This window comes from Lagenorhynchus albirostris, chromosome 2, assembly GCF_949774975.1.
Source record: "Lagenorhynchus albirostris chromosome 2, mLagAlb1.1, whole genome shotgun sequence".
Lineage (NCBI taxonomy): Eukaryota > Metazoa > Chordata > Mammalia > Artiodactyla > Delphinidae > Lagenorhynchus > Lagenorhynchus albirostris.
In genome coordinates this window covers 70142988-70159537 of record NC_083096.1, presented here as the reverse complement: position 1 = coordinate 70159537, position 16550 = coordinate 70142988, and the positions used below count along the sequence as shown (strand labels likewise).

The 16550-nt window shown below is 44.0% G+C and overlaps 1 protein-coding gene across 1 annotated transcript in view; it reads right to left on the bottom strand.

Moving 5' to 3' along the window:
- Positions 1-16022, bottom strand: part of SLAMF1 (signaling lymphocytic activation molecule family member 1) — a 33019-nt gene extending 16997 nt beyond the window's left edge. Inside the window, exons 1-3 of the mRNA XM_060142253.1 lie at positions 15932-16022; positions 7687-8028; positions 5445-5729 (exon numbers count right to left, since the gene is read on the bottom strand). Of these exons, the coding sequence (XP_059998236.1) occupies positions 5445-5729; positions 7687-8028; positions 15932-16007 (703 nt within the window). The 5' untranslated portion in view covers positions 16008-16022. The remainder of the gene's footprint in view (positions 1-5444; positions 5730-7686; positions 8029-15931) is intronic.
- Between the last annotated feature and the right edge of the window lie 528 nt (positions 16023-16550).

Genomic DNA, 16550 nt, shown 5'->3' with positions numbered 1-16550 from the left:
GCCATGCTTCCTGGATTGGGAGTACCAGGGAGAGGGACCTGCTCTGTGCATGGAACAGCTAGGTGACTCTGTAACAATGGGAGCTCCCTTTTGATGAAATGGCCTTTTTAGAAAGGGGGAGCCCCCAGAACATACTGGCAGGTGTCAGCTTTTCTTTCCTTCCACTGAGCTAACCCAGACTTGCTGAGCCAACTTTTTGCTAATCTGCAGAAAGGGGTCTTCTTTTCAAGATGAGCTTCCAGGGGTATTCCCTTTGAGTTGGGCTATTTAAGGTTTAGTATTACTCATTCTTGCACAGAGAGAACTATTTCAGAACATGTCATGAAGGACGGCAGCATGTCACACACTGTCCAGTGCTGACCCACATCGACACACGCTGCATGACCTAGGAGAATGCTTAGTAGCACCCTTGGAAATGGACTTTGCAGTAAAGAGGCATCATAACAATAGACATGAAGGTGTTTCTTGCTGTAAAACACTGAGATAACAGTTGGAATAAAGATTTATATATGATGGAGAGCCTAGACAGTTGTTAGAAAGAAAAGATTTTGAGGAACAGGAATTCCCTGGCAGTCCAGTTGTTAAGATTCCACGCTTCCACTGCAGGGGGCCCTAGTTCCATCCCTGGTTGGAGAACTAGGATCCCACAAGCCATGCAGTGTGGCCAAAAAATGAATGAATAAATAAATAAAATAAAAATAGATTTACCTTTAAAAAGAAAGAAAAGATTTTGAGGAACAAATATGTTCTTTTTTTTTTTTTGCCGTACGCGGGCCTCTCCCTGTTGTGGCCTCTCCCGTTGCAGAGTACAGGCTCCGGACGCGCAGGCCCAGCGGCCATGGCTTACGGGCCCAGCCGCTCCTGCGGCATGTGGGATCTTCCCAGACCGGGGCACAAACCCGTGTCCCCTGCATCGGCAGGCGGACTCTCAACCACTGTGCCACCAGGGAAGCCCCAAATATGTTCTTTCGCTCTTCAGTTTGAGTCCTGATGAGAAGCAGTGCTGACATCATGTCTCATTTGCTCTCATCACATCATTAACCACTTTGAGTTTTTCATTAATGAAAGTGAAAAATATCTTAAAATCACTGTCCTCATTATAGATGGTGAAGTGACCTCTAATAAACCCTCACACCCCACCGCTTCAGCCCAAGGCTGGGGTTTCCCTTGAATGGAGTCTTTGTTAAACAAACAGCCACTGCTCTGGTTCAGGTCTCATCATCCCTTGATGGGTGACTGAAATAATGGGCCCGCCTCATAACTAGTTTCTCTTTCTTCTGCCTCTTCCCCACCCCAATCTATTCTCCACACCACTGAATTTTCTCTCTGAAATGCAAAGCTGATCGTGTTACTCCTCTACCTAAAACTATCTATTAGTTCCCATCAGGATACTATAGGATAATACAGAACAAGACCCAGTTATATCTGCCTTTTCCTTTTCCTGGAATGTCTTTCTTTTATCTGCTTGGGTAATTTCTACTTGTTCTTCAAAACTTTGTTTATGTCACATCCTCTGTGATGCTCTTTCTGATTCCCTGAGACAGTGTCAATCATTCCCTCCTCTTGCTTAACTTGCACGTACTTCTGTTTTGCACCTGTTGCATTACCAGACCTGGGATAATTAGTTATTTTTAGAACTATTCCTTCCTTAAGGGCAAGGACTGTGTCTTTTTTGGTCTTTGTGTTCTCAGCACCTAACACAATGTTGGAACATAGTAGAACCTCAGTAAATGTTTTGTCTAACTAAGCACAGTATTTTAAAAATTAGTGACATTCATTTGCAAACACAAATCAATGAACTAACAAAACTCTGTTTTCCATATTTAGGCAACCTGGTTTACTGCGAACGGCATGCCACAAACTAGCTGTGTGATTTGTTTCTGACATGCTGTGGTTCCCCATCCCTGGAGGCAGGGGAGGGGATCTTTACTTGTGTTACGGGTTGAATGTGTTTCCCCAAAATTCATATGTTGAAGTCCTTAGAATGTGACCTTATTTGGAGACTGGGTCTTTACAGAGGTAATCAAGTTAAAATGAGGTCATTAGGGTGAACCCAAATTTAGTCTTACTGGTGTCCTTATAAGAAGAAGAAATCTGGACACGCAAAGAGACACTACGGACGAGCATGCCCAGAGGAAAGACTGTGTGAAGACACAGCAAGAAGGTAGACATCTACAAGCCAAGGAGAGAGCCCTCAGGAAAAACTCAACCCTGCCGGCACTTTGATCTTGGACTTCTAGCCTCCAGAACTTGCGAAAATAAATTTCTGTTATTTAAGCCACTTTGTCTTTGGTATTTTGTTATGGCAACCCTAGCAAACTAAGTACAGGTGGGTCCTAATCTAACATGACTCGTGTCATTATAATAAGGGGAAATTTGGACAGATATACACATAGAGGGAAGACAACGTGAAGAGACATAAGGAGAAGACAGCTATCTCCAAGCCAAGGAGAGAGGCCTAGAACAGATCCTTCCCTCACAGCCCTCAGAAGGAACCAACACTGCCGACACCTTACTTTTGGACTTCTAGCCTCCAGAACTGTGAGACAATAAATTTTGGTTATATAAGCCACTCAGTTTATGGAATCTTTTTACAACACCCCTAGCAAACTAATATACGTTGGTAACGCTTTATTAGCATTTCTTATTCAGGTACATACAAACTGAATCATAGAATATTTACTCTGGAAAGAATGTCACTAGTTCACCATTTTCATTTCACATGTAATGAAACAGAGGCCCAAGAAAGTGCAGTGGCTGCTGGGTATTTGTCTTAATGCCTGAGCTGAGGTCCTGACAGGGCTTTCCCATGGTGCCATGTTTCCGCTTCTTCTTTTCCTTCCCCATCTCGCAAAAGCCTGCTCCATACCCAGTAAATCTGGTCACACTAGGGCATACTTGGTCCTCAAAGTGGCTTAGATGCGTAAGAGCATTTTTTTTTTTTTTAGTTTTGGCTGCACTGCACGGCATGCGGGATCTTAGTTCCCTGATCAGGGATCGAACTCGCACCTCCTGCAGTGGAAGTACAGAGTCTTAACCACTGGACCACCAGTGGTTAAGTGTTTCTTTCTTTTTGAAAAAAATTAATTTATTAATTTCTTTATTTTTGACTGCATTGGGTCTTCGTTGCTGTGCGCAGGTTTTCTCTAGTTGTGGCGAGCGGGGGCTACTCTTTGTTGCGGTGCGCGGGCTTCTCATTGCGGTGACTTCTCTTGTTGCGGAGCACGGGTTCTAGGCACGCAGGCTTCAGTAGTTGTGGCGCATGGGCTTAGTTGCTCCACAGCATGTGGGATCTTCCCAGACCAGGGCTTGAACCCGTATCACCTGCGTTAGCAGGCAGATTCTTAACCACTGCACCACCAGGGAGTCCCTATATGTTTCTTAAGAATGTCCTGAGCTAAATGCCCCTAGGCGAGGCTTTATGGCCAAGACTTTGGAAAACATTGATTAAATTCTCATTAAACTATATTGAGGAGCATGAAGAGAATTATTGCTCTTTTCTGAGGTGGGTCAGGGTAAAACATTTGGTGCCCTGTCTTTACTCTAAGAGGGTTGCTATGACCAGAGAAGGCTGGGCAGGGGTAAGGGCTACTACTTCCTCAGCCCTGGGGGAAATACACACATTTTTATTATGATTTATAAGGCATTTAGAAAGTGTATTATCTGTTCCACTAGTACCTATGAGGATTTCAGAATCAGACAACTCAGCTCTGCCCCTTGCTCTGTGTGTGACGTTTCCATATCTTTGTTTCCTCATCTGTAAGGTGGGGATACTAATACTATTTGGTTGCTGGGAGGATTAAATGAGATGCCACATACTGACACATAGTAAACAATTAGGACCTTTCAGCTGTTAGTATTTTAGATAAAGAATCTAAGTCTTAGACAGGTTAAGTGGCTTATCCTTGTGAGTAAAAAGGGTAATATTGGATCTAGGACAACTGGGGCCACATTCTTTAAACTCCGCACTCATGCAAGACTGCTTTCTTGATCCCACCGGCACATTCTGAATAGCTGTGGGCAGAGAGAGAGGTCTGAACTGGGGGAGGAGCCTGTGAATGTGGCTTGTGTGCAAGGTGGGCAAGCAGACAGACACACTGAGTGGGTGGACAGGTGGCCAACTCTGCCATGAATGGCTGGGGGAGGAAACAGGCAGTTGGTTAGGCTCACCAACGAACTTTCAGATGAAGAGACCAGGTAGATTTTCCCAGTAGTCCCTCTGGAATACCTCAGGGGAGTCGCTGACTGGACATGCTATGCTGAAGGGCATGACCTGGCTGCATTCCCCTGTCCCTGGATCCTTGGTCATCTGGAAAAGCCCTCCACATATACACCAAGTCTACTGTGGGCAGGAGTCCCCTTGGAATGACTCTTGTTTCCCCCCAGTGGTTGCAGAGGGAAGAATGTCAGAGCACAGGTAATACCTTGCAGGGCCAGCACCCTGGTTCTTCTGTCCCTGAGCCTACCTGAGGCATGGACACAAGATCGATTAATGAAAAAGCTCAGTGGTCTATCCTGTTTCCAAACTCAAGTGGTTAGTTGAGCTTACTTAATCAGCCCTTCGTTCCTTTTGATAACAGAATAATGATGCTTTATCTTTCCAGAGAAAGATCAGTCAGAAGATCTAGGTTTAGGTGCTGACTCTACCATCTATAAGCTGAAGAAACTTGAGGAGGGTACTTACATGCTATGAGCTTAAACTTCCTAATTTGTGAAATGAAGATGATGACAACATTTATCTGATAAGACCATTGTGAGGATCAAAAGAGATCATAGAGTTGAAAGCGCTTTGCCAATAATAAAGTGCTCTATGACTTATCATTTTCCCAGACTTCACAGTCTAGGTCTTAGTCAGAGAACTGACTACCCTGGCCCTCTGACCTGCTATGGGATTCACAGTACATTTCATGAAATGTGGCCCTTTATTACATCCTGCTTTTCATTATTGAGCACATGTTTCATGTCTTATCTTTATAACATGTTGACGGAGAGCAGAGGTCATTTATCATGTCTATTCCCAATTTTCTACAGCATAGGTGATTGATAAATTCTTATTGATGGTGTAGAACAATCCCACCACTGGTAGAGCATGGACTTGGGAGTCAGGACCTGCCACCTGCACTCCCTCACCCGGCCAGCCTTTCAGGTTGGTGCCACGGCAGGAGGGGAGAGGAAGGATCATAACTTGAGACCTGGGCTCCGGGTCTGGCTCCATCGTTTCTCATTGGTTTCCTCAACTCTGAATTGAGCATAATGCCACCCTGGTCATTATGAACAGTAACCACTCACTGAGTGCACATGGGAGGCTTTTACAAACTATAGAGAACATATAAAGTGTTGTTCCCAAGGTGAAGACCATGGCTATGGAAGAAGAGCAATTGGTCCAGGTGGGGACTGAACCCATATCGTTAATGTGGCACACTAGCCGCCACAAGGGCACTCACCTGAGGAACCGAGGCTGCATCTGGACCACGGGATGAAGGTCTGAGAGCCATTGCTGATGGGGTTGCTCACGGTGCAGATGTAGATGTTGTTGGCATCCTGAGGGCCAAGGGTGAGATACAGGAGGTGGGAGTTCTTGGTGGGGCTCAGCAGAGGGGTGCCCGCCTCCTCACTCCAGTTGTAAGCTACATGGTCCCCCTTCTCCACCATGCAGGCCAGCATCAGGCTACAGTTCCCGTTCTCCTGGCTGGAGTTCAACACCTTAATTTCCGGAGTGGAGGCCTGCTCTGTCAGGAGGAGGAGAAAGGGAGCCATCACTGAAATGAATCCTCTGGAATGCTGACTTAACCTTCTTGTTAGAAGAAAATGCAAATCCCCCGCCCCGCCCGTGGATCTGTAGTGTGATTTATTTCTGTGGGGACCTACTGCTTCGCACCATCCCTCTCTCATATGCCCCTCCCCCATACTTCTTTCTAGGATCACCTTGGGATAAAATAGAGAAGAAAACATTGTCTTTTAGTTCCCCCCAACCAGTACTGTTAGGGCTCCCCTTGCCTTTCTGTTGTTCCTCATCTAGGTTGCTCTCCTGTATTCTACCTGTGGAGTTTGCTGTCAGCTAACTCCCCCATGGGTTTTAACTGTCTTTGGCTAAATTATTACCTTCCAGATCGAAAAAAATGACTTTTTACTGGTGAGATTTCATCTATACTCTGTGTGTGTGTGTGTGTTTGTGTGTGTGTGTGTGTGTGTGTGTTATAGCAAGTGCTTTAGGGTGTCTGAAATTGGGATAGCCACAGGCCTCACCAACTTATCTCACTCTAATGCTGTGAAATAGACAAAGTAAAAGGGAAAGTCTTATTTATTCAGTACATACTATAGGACAGGCATAATGCTAGAATTTCACATTTGTAATATTTTTTAATCTCTTCAACAACTTTCTCAACAATTATGAACCTAGTTATAATTATTCCCATTTTATAAATGAGGAAACTGAGACCCAGAGAGGTGGAGTGTCTTACATAATGCCACTCAGCTTCTAACAGCCAAACTGAGATCTGAAACTACGTCTTTCTAACTCCAAGATCCAGACTCTTTCTTTGACTTGAGAAGAACACCATGGTTGCAGGAACCATATTTTCTAAGGTAAGAATTTGATCATAAAAGAGAAGATGTGACAAAGGCAGTGAACTGTTCTAGAAAATGCATGTGTAATCTTTGGGCTCATGGCAGCCTTGCCCCAGGAACACTATTGGAATGATCAGGACACACTGATACCTGGTGGAGGGCTGTGGGAATTCTGCATACACTGTTTGGAGGGAAGGGAATGCTAGGGCCAGGGGAAGGGCAGGGAGGGTATTTCTGTCTCTCTTGTTGGTACCTGAGGATTTTAAAGAAATGTTGGCTGTTTGGGGCTCCTGTCCCATCCTCAGAGATAAGAAACTCACTGTTGAAGAAGCAGGGTAGCCCGCATGGCTGCCAGGATCCCTGGGAATTCAAGGGAGCCTTGGGACTTAAGAGACAAACTCTGGGTGTGTTCAAGAGGGGCTGGCAGTTAAAGAGGCTCAAAAATGCACTGGCCTTAGATTTAGGTGGACCTACGTTCTAGTTTAAGTTCTGCAACTAAGCAATTTTATAATCAGAGCATTTGTTTAAATGAGAAAAATATGCCTCTTCCACCAGGTAGATGCAATCCTCTGCCAGGATGCGGGGCTTGGTGAGTGATGTGTGGGCTGAATTTCAGCCCTCCGTCTCCCAGGACTCCTAGTGCAGTGAACCCACCTACGCAGATGTGAGTAGGAACGTGCAAACCACTTATCTCTAGATTTCAGTGTCCTCATCTATGAAAGCGAGATTGAGCTTGATCAGTGGTATTCAAAAATTTTTTTATTAAAAAAACACCTTTTTTCAAATAAAATCTTATTTGTAAATTGAGACTCTTGGGGCTCCAGACCCTCTTGTCAACAGGCAGAGGGGCTGTAGGCAAGAGGGCCTGGAGCCCCAAGAAAATGGGGTTAAAGGTAACTTGTGCTAATCAGCTATCACTAACGTGCAATTTGGATGAAAAAAAGATTTGTGAACTTCTAAAACTTCTTCCTGAAGGACGGTTTACCCCTGGACTGAGATGTCTTTCAAGTTGCTTCCAACTCTGAATACTAATACTAATGCTTCTGAGAGAGGCCTAAATTCTTAGGCAAGGAACTATCTCATCCCTCCAGTGGGGACTGGGGAAGCCACCATCATTACCATAGAGCTTCAGCTGCAGGCAAAATTGCTGGACTGAAATGTTTTCCTCCAGGCTCATAAAGTACCAGCCCTCATCCTCCTTCCTGCTTTTCAGGATCCTCAGGCTCAGGTTTTCTGGATGAAACTCATAGCCATTCTCCAGATGGTGTGGAGAGTCACCTTTCCGCAGATCCAGAGACACTATTTTCTTCTTGACGGTGTCTATGGGTGATCCTGCCATTGTGACAAGGATGTGAATACTCTTATTCATGCTCTTACTTATCCCGTCACATGTCAGGGGCAGCAACACACTGCTTCCCAGCCGCCCAAGGATCATCACTGGGCAATTCGTTGAGCCCTCACCTGCAGGAGGAAGGAGAACGAAGTCCCTTATTATGGAAGCCTTTGAGACTCACATCCTGTCTGTGGATCAGGAATAATAGACTGGATGATCTCCCTCTTCCTCTTGGCCAATCCCTGGGGTTGCCAGGTCCTTAGTAGTTTATAAGGACTGTCATGAGGATCCCACTATATTCTCAGTATTTCCCACTATATTCTCAGTTTTCAAAAATTGCAGTGGAAATCTTAAAATCACTTATGATAGAGCTGTATAGACTAATTAGGACTCTGGGTTTCTTTGATCCAGGAGGGAATTCTATCAACTCAGATTTATAGTTAAGGCACCTAAGGCATAGAGAAGTTAAATGACTTGCCTAAAGTCATATAACTAGTAACTGGATTAATTCCTCAGCCAGACTTCCCACCACCATTGGATATATAGCATGAAGAATGGAGAGTAACTGAAACTAATTCTGAGCTTGTGAGCCCAAGAGACCAAGGTTAGGAAACATCATTTCAGATGAGGAGGAAAGAGAAAAGTCTGAGGGATGTGGAGTCCAGGAGGAGATGAGCCTTATATTCAAATTGTGGAATCCTAACTCCCCAAAAAGCTAAGATATTTAACAATGTCAAGGGTGAAAAATTATTTTACTTCTCTTTTTCAAAAAAGCTGAGGCAACAACAACCAAAAAAAAAACCAAAAAAACCCCCACAACCTCAGTTGATGACCCTGCTTCTCATTTCACTGAAAAAGGAGAAGAAGTAAAAGAGGACTTCCATTTGTTTCTACCACCAAGTCAACCTACCTACTTGGATGGATGGTCTCTGCTCCCAGATAAGGTTAACCTCTTCCTTCATGGAGCACTCACTCACTTCAAGGCTTTGCTTCTGCAACTTCCCCCACCCCTTGCATCATCAACTTTGTTATTGTTATGGTATGTTGTGGGTTATTTTTACTAACACACAACATACCAACATGTAATTTCCCTAATCTTAAAAACCCCTCCCCTGGTGCCAGGTCCATCCCCAGCCACCTCCCCATTTCTCTGTTTTCTTTTATTCCAAAGTCCCTTAATGTGTGTTTATACCTTCTGTCCCCATTTCCTGACTTATTTTTCCTTGTACCCACTCCAGACAGGCCTTCTCCTTACTACTCATTGGAACCACTCTTGTCAAGGTCACTGTATATTCCATGATACTAAGTCACTTCTCCATCTTCATCCTTGCTTTCACTTGGCATTGTTCACATTCCCCCTTTGAAACACTGCCTTCATTTGGCCTGGGGAACAACACACTCTCCTGGTTTTCTTCCTATTTCACTGGCTGCCCTTTCTCAGTCTCCTTGCCTGAAACTTTCTGCTCTTAAAGACTGGAGCATCCCAGGACTCAGTACTCAGAACTCTTCTCTTTCTCAGCCACACTTATCTAGTTGCATAGTTTGACATGTTTCTGGAATGCTTACAGAGATATATCTCTTACCCAAACCCTTCACAGTACTCCAAATTGCCTACACTGATTGGTATTGGTATTTGGAGGTCTAAAGGGCATCTCAAACTTAGCAAATGAACTCTTGATTCTATAGCCCCTTCTGCAAACAACATTACAATTCCTAGGCCAAAACACTGGAATCATCTTTGACTCCTTTCTTCCTCTGATACTCCACATTCAATCTATCAGCAATCCTGTTGACTCTGCCCTAAAAATATATCTGGCATCTCAGGACTTTCAACCACCATCATCACCAGCCTGGCCCTGCCATTGTCTTCCAACTAATCTCCCTGCGTCCATGCAATGGACAGTGTAACCTTTTAAAACTATATCAGATTTTGTCTCTCTCCTGCTTTTAATCTTCCAGGGCTTTCTAAGCACCCATAGAATAAAATCCATAGTCCCTGTTATTGCTTCAAAGACTGAATAACCCAATCCCTGGTACCTCTCCAACTCCTTCTCCTGTCCTCACTGCACTATGGCCACACTGGCTCCGGCTGGTCTGTAACTCATCCAGAACATTCTCATCTCAGAGCTTTTGCATTTTCTGTTCTCTCTCTCTCTTTCTGGCAATCTCTTCCCGTACATATCTAAAGAGCTCATTCCCTCATTTTATTTTAGATTTCTGCTCAAAAAATCATCTTCTCTGAGAGACCTGCTCTGACTATCCTACCTATCCTATCCTATCCCTTCTTGTTGTGCTTATCACTGTCTGATGTTATACTGTATATATTATTCATTTTATTTTATTTTATTTTATTTTATTTATTTTATTTTATTCTAGTGTTAAACACTAGAATGCCAACTTCTCAAGAGGAAGAATTTGATCTTGTTCACTGTTTTGTCCCTAGGACTCACAATTGTGGTTGGCACATAGTAGGCTTTAAATAAATATCTGTTCAATTTATGAATGCTGAAAGCCATGTTACCTGACTAAAACCTCTCTTATTTAGCTCTGCCCAATACGTGACTGAACTTAATAATTGAACTTAACCATAAGCTAATGTTTGTAAAAGAAGGAGCCCATGAGTCAGAGAGAGCACAAATTGTTCTAGTTGATAAGAAAGTCAGAAGAGTACAATAAAACTGTTTGCCTAAGTAGTGCAGCCATCTAGAAAAGACACAATAACTCGTGGTTAAGATGGATGTTGGAAATTTGGGCAAACTGATTCAGATGTTCTTGATACCAACATGCTCTGAAATCCTGTAAAGGGCCCAGCTGATATCAGACTAGAGATTCAGAGGTTGGGAAAAAAGAAAAATCAGGACTTGAGTGGTGGACACATAGTATTTTTTTTCTTTTGCTATGCCATGTAGCTTGCAGGATCTTAGTTCCCCAAACAGGGATTGAACCCTGGGCCCCGGTAATGAAAGCCCCGAGTTCTAACCACTGGACTGCCAGAGAATTCCTGACACTTATAATTATTAAGGAATAGTGAGAAAGACAATTAGGCATTTGCTCTTTTACATATTGCCAATACATCAACTCTTAAAACAGAGCGCTCTCCCTTGTTGCTCAATTGATTCAATAAGGACTGCTGTTCATGGTGCTGGTGTTGCTGTTTTTATAAAGATAAACTGCAGGGCATGTTGGAATTCCTTCCAGCCACACTTATGGATGCCTGACTGTCCAGATAATGTGGTAGGTACAGTACCCAAGAGAGTAACCTCTTGAATCCTGAACTTAAACTTCTACCAATAAAGGGATGACAGAAAACTAGAACCATTCATGCAAGGAGAAACATCATGTGGTACATAGGCCCCCTGAAATTGTGTACAAAAGCGGTATAAATAAGCATATGTACATTTTTCTGGGAGCATAGCCATAAATGTCATCTCTCAAAGGAGTCTGGGCTTCAAATCAAGGTTGAGAATTGCCATCATACTGTTGATTTTTTTGGATCAATTTTAATATAGAGAAAGAAGAAATGGAAATTATACCCATTCATAGACCATAAGTCTCCACCCTGCCATGTCTCCTGTGTGCCCCTTCTGCCCATGTAACCCAACAAACTCTTTACACCATGGCTGTTTTCAGAACTTGGAATTGGAAGGGAGTCAGGGGGAAGAGGAAATAGAGGATGGGGCAGAGAGTAGTCAAAAAAAAAAAATCAAAGAAAAAATGTTTTGAAAAAAGAAAAGAAGAGGGTAAAGAGGGAAAGAAAGAGAGGGCAGATGAGAAGAAAAGGCTGAGTGGTTCAGGCAGACTCAGTCATGGGGAGTGGAATCAAAACTTCATCAGGAAGAGACCCTCACACGCTACAACCCACATAAAGAATGATGATGTAACAACTAAGCATGTGAGTGGCCAGGTCTGCAGGGGGTACGTGAACTCATTGCCACCTAAGCAAGAGTGGAAAAATAAGTGGGGGCTTTAAAGTGGTTCATAAAACACTTCAAGTAGAGTCCCAGCTCCTGAAACATCCTACTGCTTGATGAGTGTTTTCCAGCAGGTCTGTGATTCAGTCAGCCCCTGGTTACTAAGAGAGTCTGGAGGAAACATTTGTAGCTGTTAACACCAACTCACTTTCCTTCCAGGAAAATTCAACTTAGAAAGTAGAGTGATTCACATGGGCCCGTGGATATTTTCCTGAAATCAGTAGCATTTAGCCAAACTTTTCACAAAATGGGATTCTACCTAATGATAACAATTTTTTGGCCCAGCCCTGTTACTGGGCATCTTGCTACAACATTTCTTTCAGGTAGGACTCAGAGCCCTCACAGTTCTTATGCGAAATCTAGGCTTACAAAGAAAAGATAATGTGTCTTTAATAAGTCTCATTTTTAAACAGAAGTCCTACCAGCTGTCCTCCTAGTCCCATTCCTTGACGCTGCTGGGTCTTTCTATCTTAGAATATTTGCACTCACTGTTCCCCAGCCTGAAAGCCTGTCACTGCTCTTTATTTGCCAGGTTAACTCCTTCTGTCCTTCAGGCCTCTGCCCTTGACCCTTGGCTTAGATTCGGTTTCTCTGCCATATGCTTCCAGTTCACTTTGCATCTCTCCTTTCATATCGCTCAAGACATTTTTAACTCTCGTTCAATGCTTGTCATCCTTATTCAGTTATAAGTTTCCAAGAGTAGGGACTGTGTCTGTTTTGTTCACTGCTGTAATCTTAATACCCACCTGGGACATGGTAGGAACTCAATAAATCCTTTTTGCCCGAGAGAATGAAAAAACTGAATGAGATGAATGAATGAATGAACAAATGACAAAACAGAGTCTAATTTCTTCTCTCTCCAAAATCTGAATGTACTCTCCTTTATCTTTATAACATCCGTAAGAGTTGTTTATGTAGGGAGATGAAGGGGACCCTTATCCCTATTTGCCAGGTGAGGAGCTAGAAGTGCCTTAGCTATGAAACCTCTGTTTCAGGTGCAGCAGGCCACTTACAGTTCCCCCTGAAAACTCATAGCACTTTACCTCTGCATCTGTGCCTTCATCTAGAGTACTCTTTTCAAGTTATATAAGAATCCAACCTACCTGATGTATACATTTAAAAGGACATGCAAGAAACTGGTAACAGTAGGGAGGGGTATAGAAGGGAGATTTGTCTCCATTCTGTACCCTTTTACACTGTTGAAGTTTTATAGACATACATGTGATACTCTTCCAATAAACAAACTAGTTAACAAAAAATTAAATGAAAGCTACATGATGAAAGATGTTTCTATCCACTTTTCAAATTCCAGATCAAATACCTCCATATGCCTTGTACTTCCTTCTTTGATTTTGTCAACATCTCTCACCTTTTGAAAATTCCTATACTTCATTTCAGTTCAATTAAAATCAACTCATATCCTTCAATTATAGACAGCATATTCTAATTTTTACCATGGTACCTGGAAACAAATTTTAGGATTCTCCTCCTCCCTAAACATAAGCTTATCTAGTTTCATTCATTCAGGCCTCTGGAGTCAGGCTGGGTGATTAAAGAGAAATTGCTAACTGCTCTGTGCCTCTTTTTCCTGTTTTATAAAATCATAATGTAACAATAACTACACATATCTCATAGGGTTGGTATGATAATTAAATGAATAATACACACAAAGCACTTACCACGGTGTTTGGTATACAGCAAGGATGCTGTACATACTATTATTATTCATTCAACAAACATTCATGGAAGGGCTCTCACAGATACTGTGTCAAGTGCTAGGCAGAGGCTGTGGTTGTTCATTTTACTTCCCCCACACCTCACATAGTGCTAGCCACATCGTGTGTCCTTAGTAGACCGTTGCTGAATGGGATTGTTCAAAGGCAATCTATGGATAAAACCAAATAACATTGAGGTTCTGATTTCCAGTCCAACACTGGAGACAGTGAAGGTAGTGGCATTATATCACAGTATTAAAGCTTTTGAGAGATGGAAGTGCCTAGATCTGCATCTTGGGGTACAATGGGCCAGTGAACAACAAGGTTGGGCCAAGTCTAGGATGCCCCCACTTGTCCCTCACCTCTCCCCTCATGTGTGTGAAGGATGTGAGGAGGACCTGAATGAAGGAATAAAAAATCCCACTGGGGTAGATTCATCAGTTGTAAGAGATGCACCACTCTGATGGGGGATGTTGTTAATGGCGGGGGGGCTGTTCATGTGTGGAGGTAGTTGGAAATCTCTGTACCTTCTGCTTACTTTTGCTGTGAACCCAAAACAGCTCTAAAAAAATGAAGTCTATTAAAAGATGTATCATTGGGGGAAATGGAAAATTCACTTTACTTGGGGGAGGGACATGTGGACTTCTTGATTTTTACAGTTTTGACTGGGAATTGGAAGTCGAGCTGAGTAGAGATGGGAAAGGGAGTAGGTACTGATTTTACAAGAATGGGGCTTCTTGGTTGGGTGAATCTGTCATGAATGACCTGTCCCATTTGCAAAGCATTTCCTTCTGGGTTTTATTGGGGTTTCACAAAAGGGTGCATATTTTAAAATAAAAACACTAAAATTTTTGTACATATTTCAAAGCAGACAAAGGAAGGAAGGGAGACACTACCGATTGGGTAGCCATGCCTGTGGGGCTGGGCTGTTTCTCACTGACCAGTGACCTCCAAAGCTTTCCGCGCAGCAGCTGTCAGCAGAACCTGAAATGCCAGGGCCAGACTGGCCAGGAGGCAAGCCAGCACAGAGACAGAAAAGTCCAGCTCACTGTTCAAACCCATCACGCCTGATAGTCACTAAGAAGAATTCCAAAAATGGTGGAGTCACAAATGGGGTGCACCCAGGAAAGTTTGACTCTCCCTGTGATGGCTTAAAGTGGTTTCGTTTGGCTTTCTGAGCCCTCAGTTCAATTATTGCTCTCTGAGACCTTGGGTAGCAAGAGCCATGGGTCTGCCTGATTCTGAGAAAAAGTGGGGCCAAGGAAGGCCTATTCATCTGGGAATCTGGCAAAAGACAGATCCCAAGTGCAGCCCCTCTGACAATCCTAGCATATCTCTGGGCTTCTCCTGGAAAAGTCCATAATGGATTTGTGGTCTTGAAAACCCCAAGAACAGAATATCCGGAGCCTCAGGACGTCCCCCCTTCCTTAATGCCGCTTCCACTCCAGACCGCTTCCCACAGTCCCAAGGCATTTAAGCAGAAAGGAGATTCTCACCCACTCCACAGTGAGCCCAAAGTCTGCCCCTTGCTTGGCTTTTTCTTTCTCAAACACCTTTTCTCATAGCTCAGCTATTACTAAACAGAGAATACCAGCAAACCAGAAAGACAGGAGTAGAGCCCAGCTTCAAACACTTTGTCTTGTGTCTGGCCTTACACTGGAGCTGCCCTGACCCTGAGCATTTCCGATTTGCATTTCTCACTTACTGTAACCAGCCCTGGGCTCCAAAAATCCTGGCCTCTCCCCCTCTTGCTGCCTTGGAGCCTTCTCTTCCAGGAAAGTAGCCACCAGTATGACCACACTGTGGCCACTATCTGTTCTCAACCAGTGCCTGGGGTTTTCACTTCTACCCTCTCTTCGCACTACAGCCTTTTCATGTAGGTGGATCATGTTTTTCGTTTGTCTGCTTGCGTGTGTGAGGATCCCCATCCAGGACAGGGTTGTAGGAGTAATATTCTCCCAGAGCTCCATCCCTACAGCTCATTCCCTTAGCCTGGGTCTTTGCCAGAAAGATACTCATGCAAAACCAACCACTCAGCCAGGACTTTGACTGGAGCCTCTCACCCAGAGAGGCTGGTCTAGAATGTGACCAGTGCCTTTGGCTTAGAGCTCCTGGTTTCCTTGGAAACTAGGACTGGTGGGGCTTAGCCTCAGAAGCCAGGACCCCAGTAACTCACAATGTTCCTTCCTCTTTAAAAGAGGCAGGAAGACCTCGGAGTCAGTCTCTGAGGAAGAGGCAGCCGAAAAACAACCCGCCACCCCTGCCTCTTCTCTCCATCCATGGGCTACAGCTGATTCCTGGCAGGTAATCATGGGACCCAAGTCCTCAGACAGATGAGCACTCACCTGTTCTGCAGCTCAGCTCAAAAGCTAGGGAGAAAAACAACAGGACGTTCAAGGAGAGGAGCCCCTTGGGATCCATCAGCCAGTGAGGAGAGGGAAGGGAGCCCGGTGAGGAGCCCGGCAGCTGCTTGCAGACGCCACGGCAGAGTGAGCTCTTTGTCAGGCAAGTGCTGCCTCTACTGTCTAGTTTATGCATCAGGAACCAGTAGGCTTCCTGTCTCACTGGGACTTTTTCTGCCTGTGCCTCGAGGATTGCTCATCTCCTTTCAGGCTTTAAGTCACTCTGCTGTTCCCAAGAAGTCAAAATCAGGTGCTTAGACTGCAAGAGCCGAGAAGGGAGCTGGGTAATCACCCAAGGCTGTGGTCAAGCCCCAGCCTTGGGCAGAAATGTGCTCCCCACTCCCTTTCTTAGCTGTCTTCTGGAAAGGGATGTTAAGACTCTCTGGGTGGTTCTGTCTGGTAACTCTCATTATACAAAGAAAAAGATGTAGTCATGTCAGGCCACACCAAATTTGGATGTGTTAGTTCAAAGCTGAACTTGGATGACTGACCTTTAATGAGCTGATGGACCTTTTACTTCTGATTTGTTCCATAATTTCAGAGAACACCTCTCCGTGCAGTC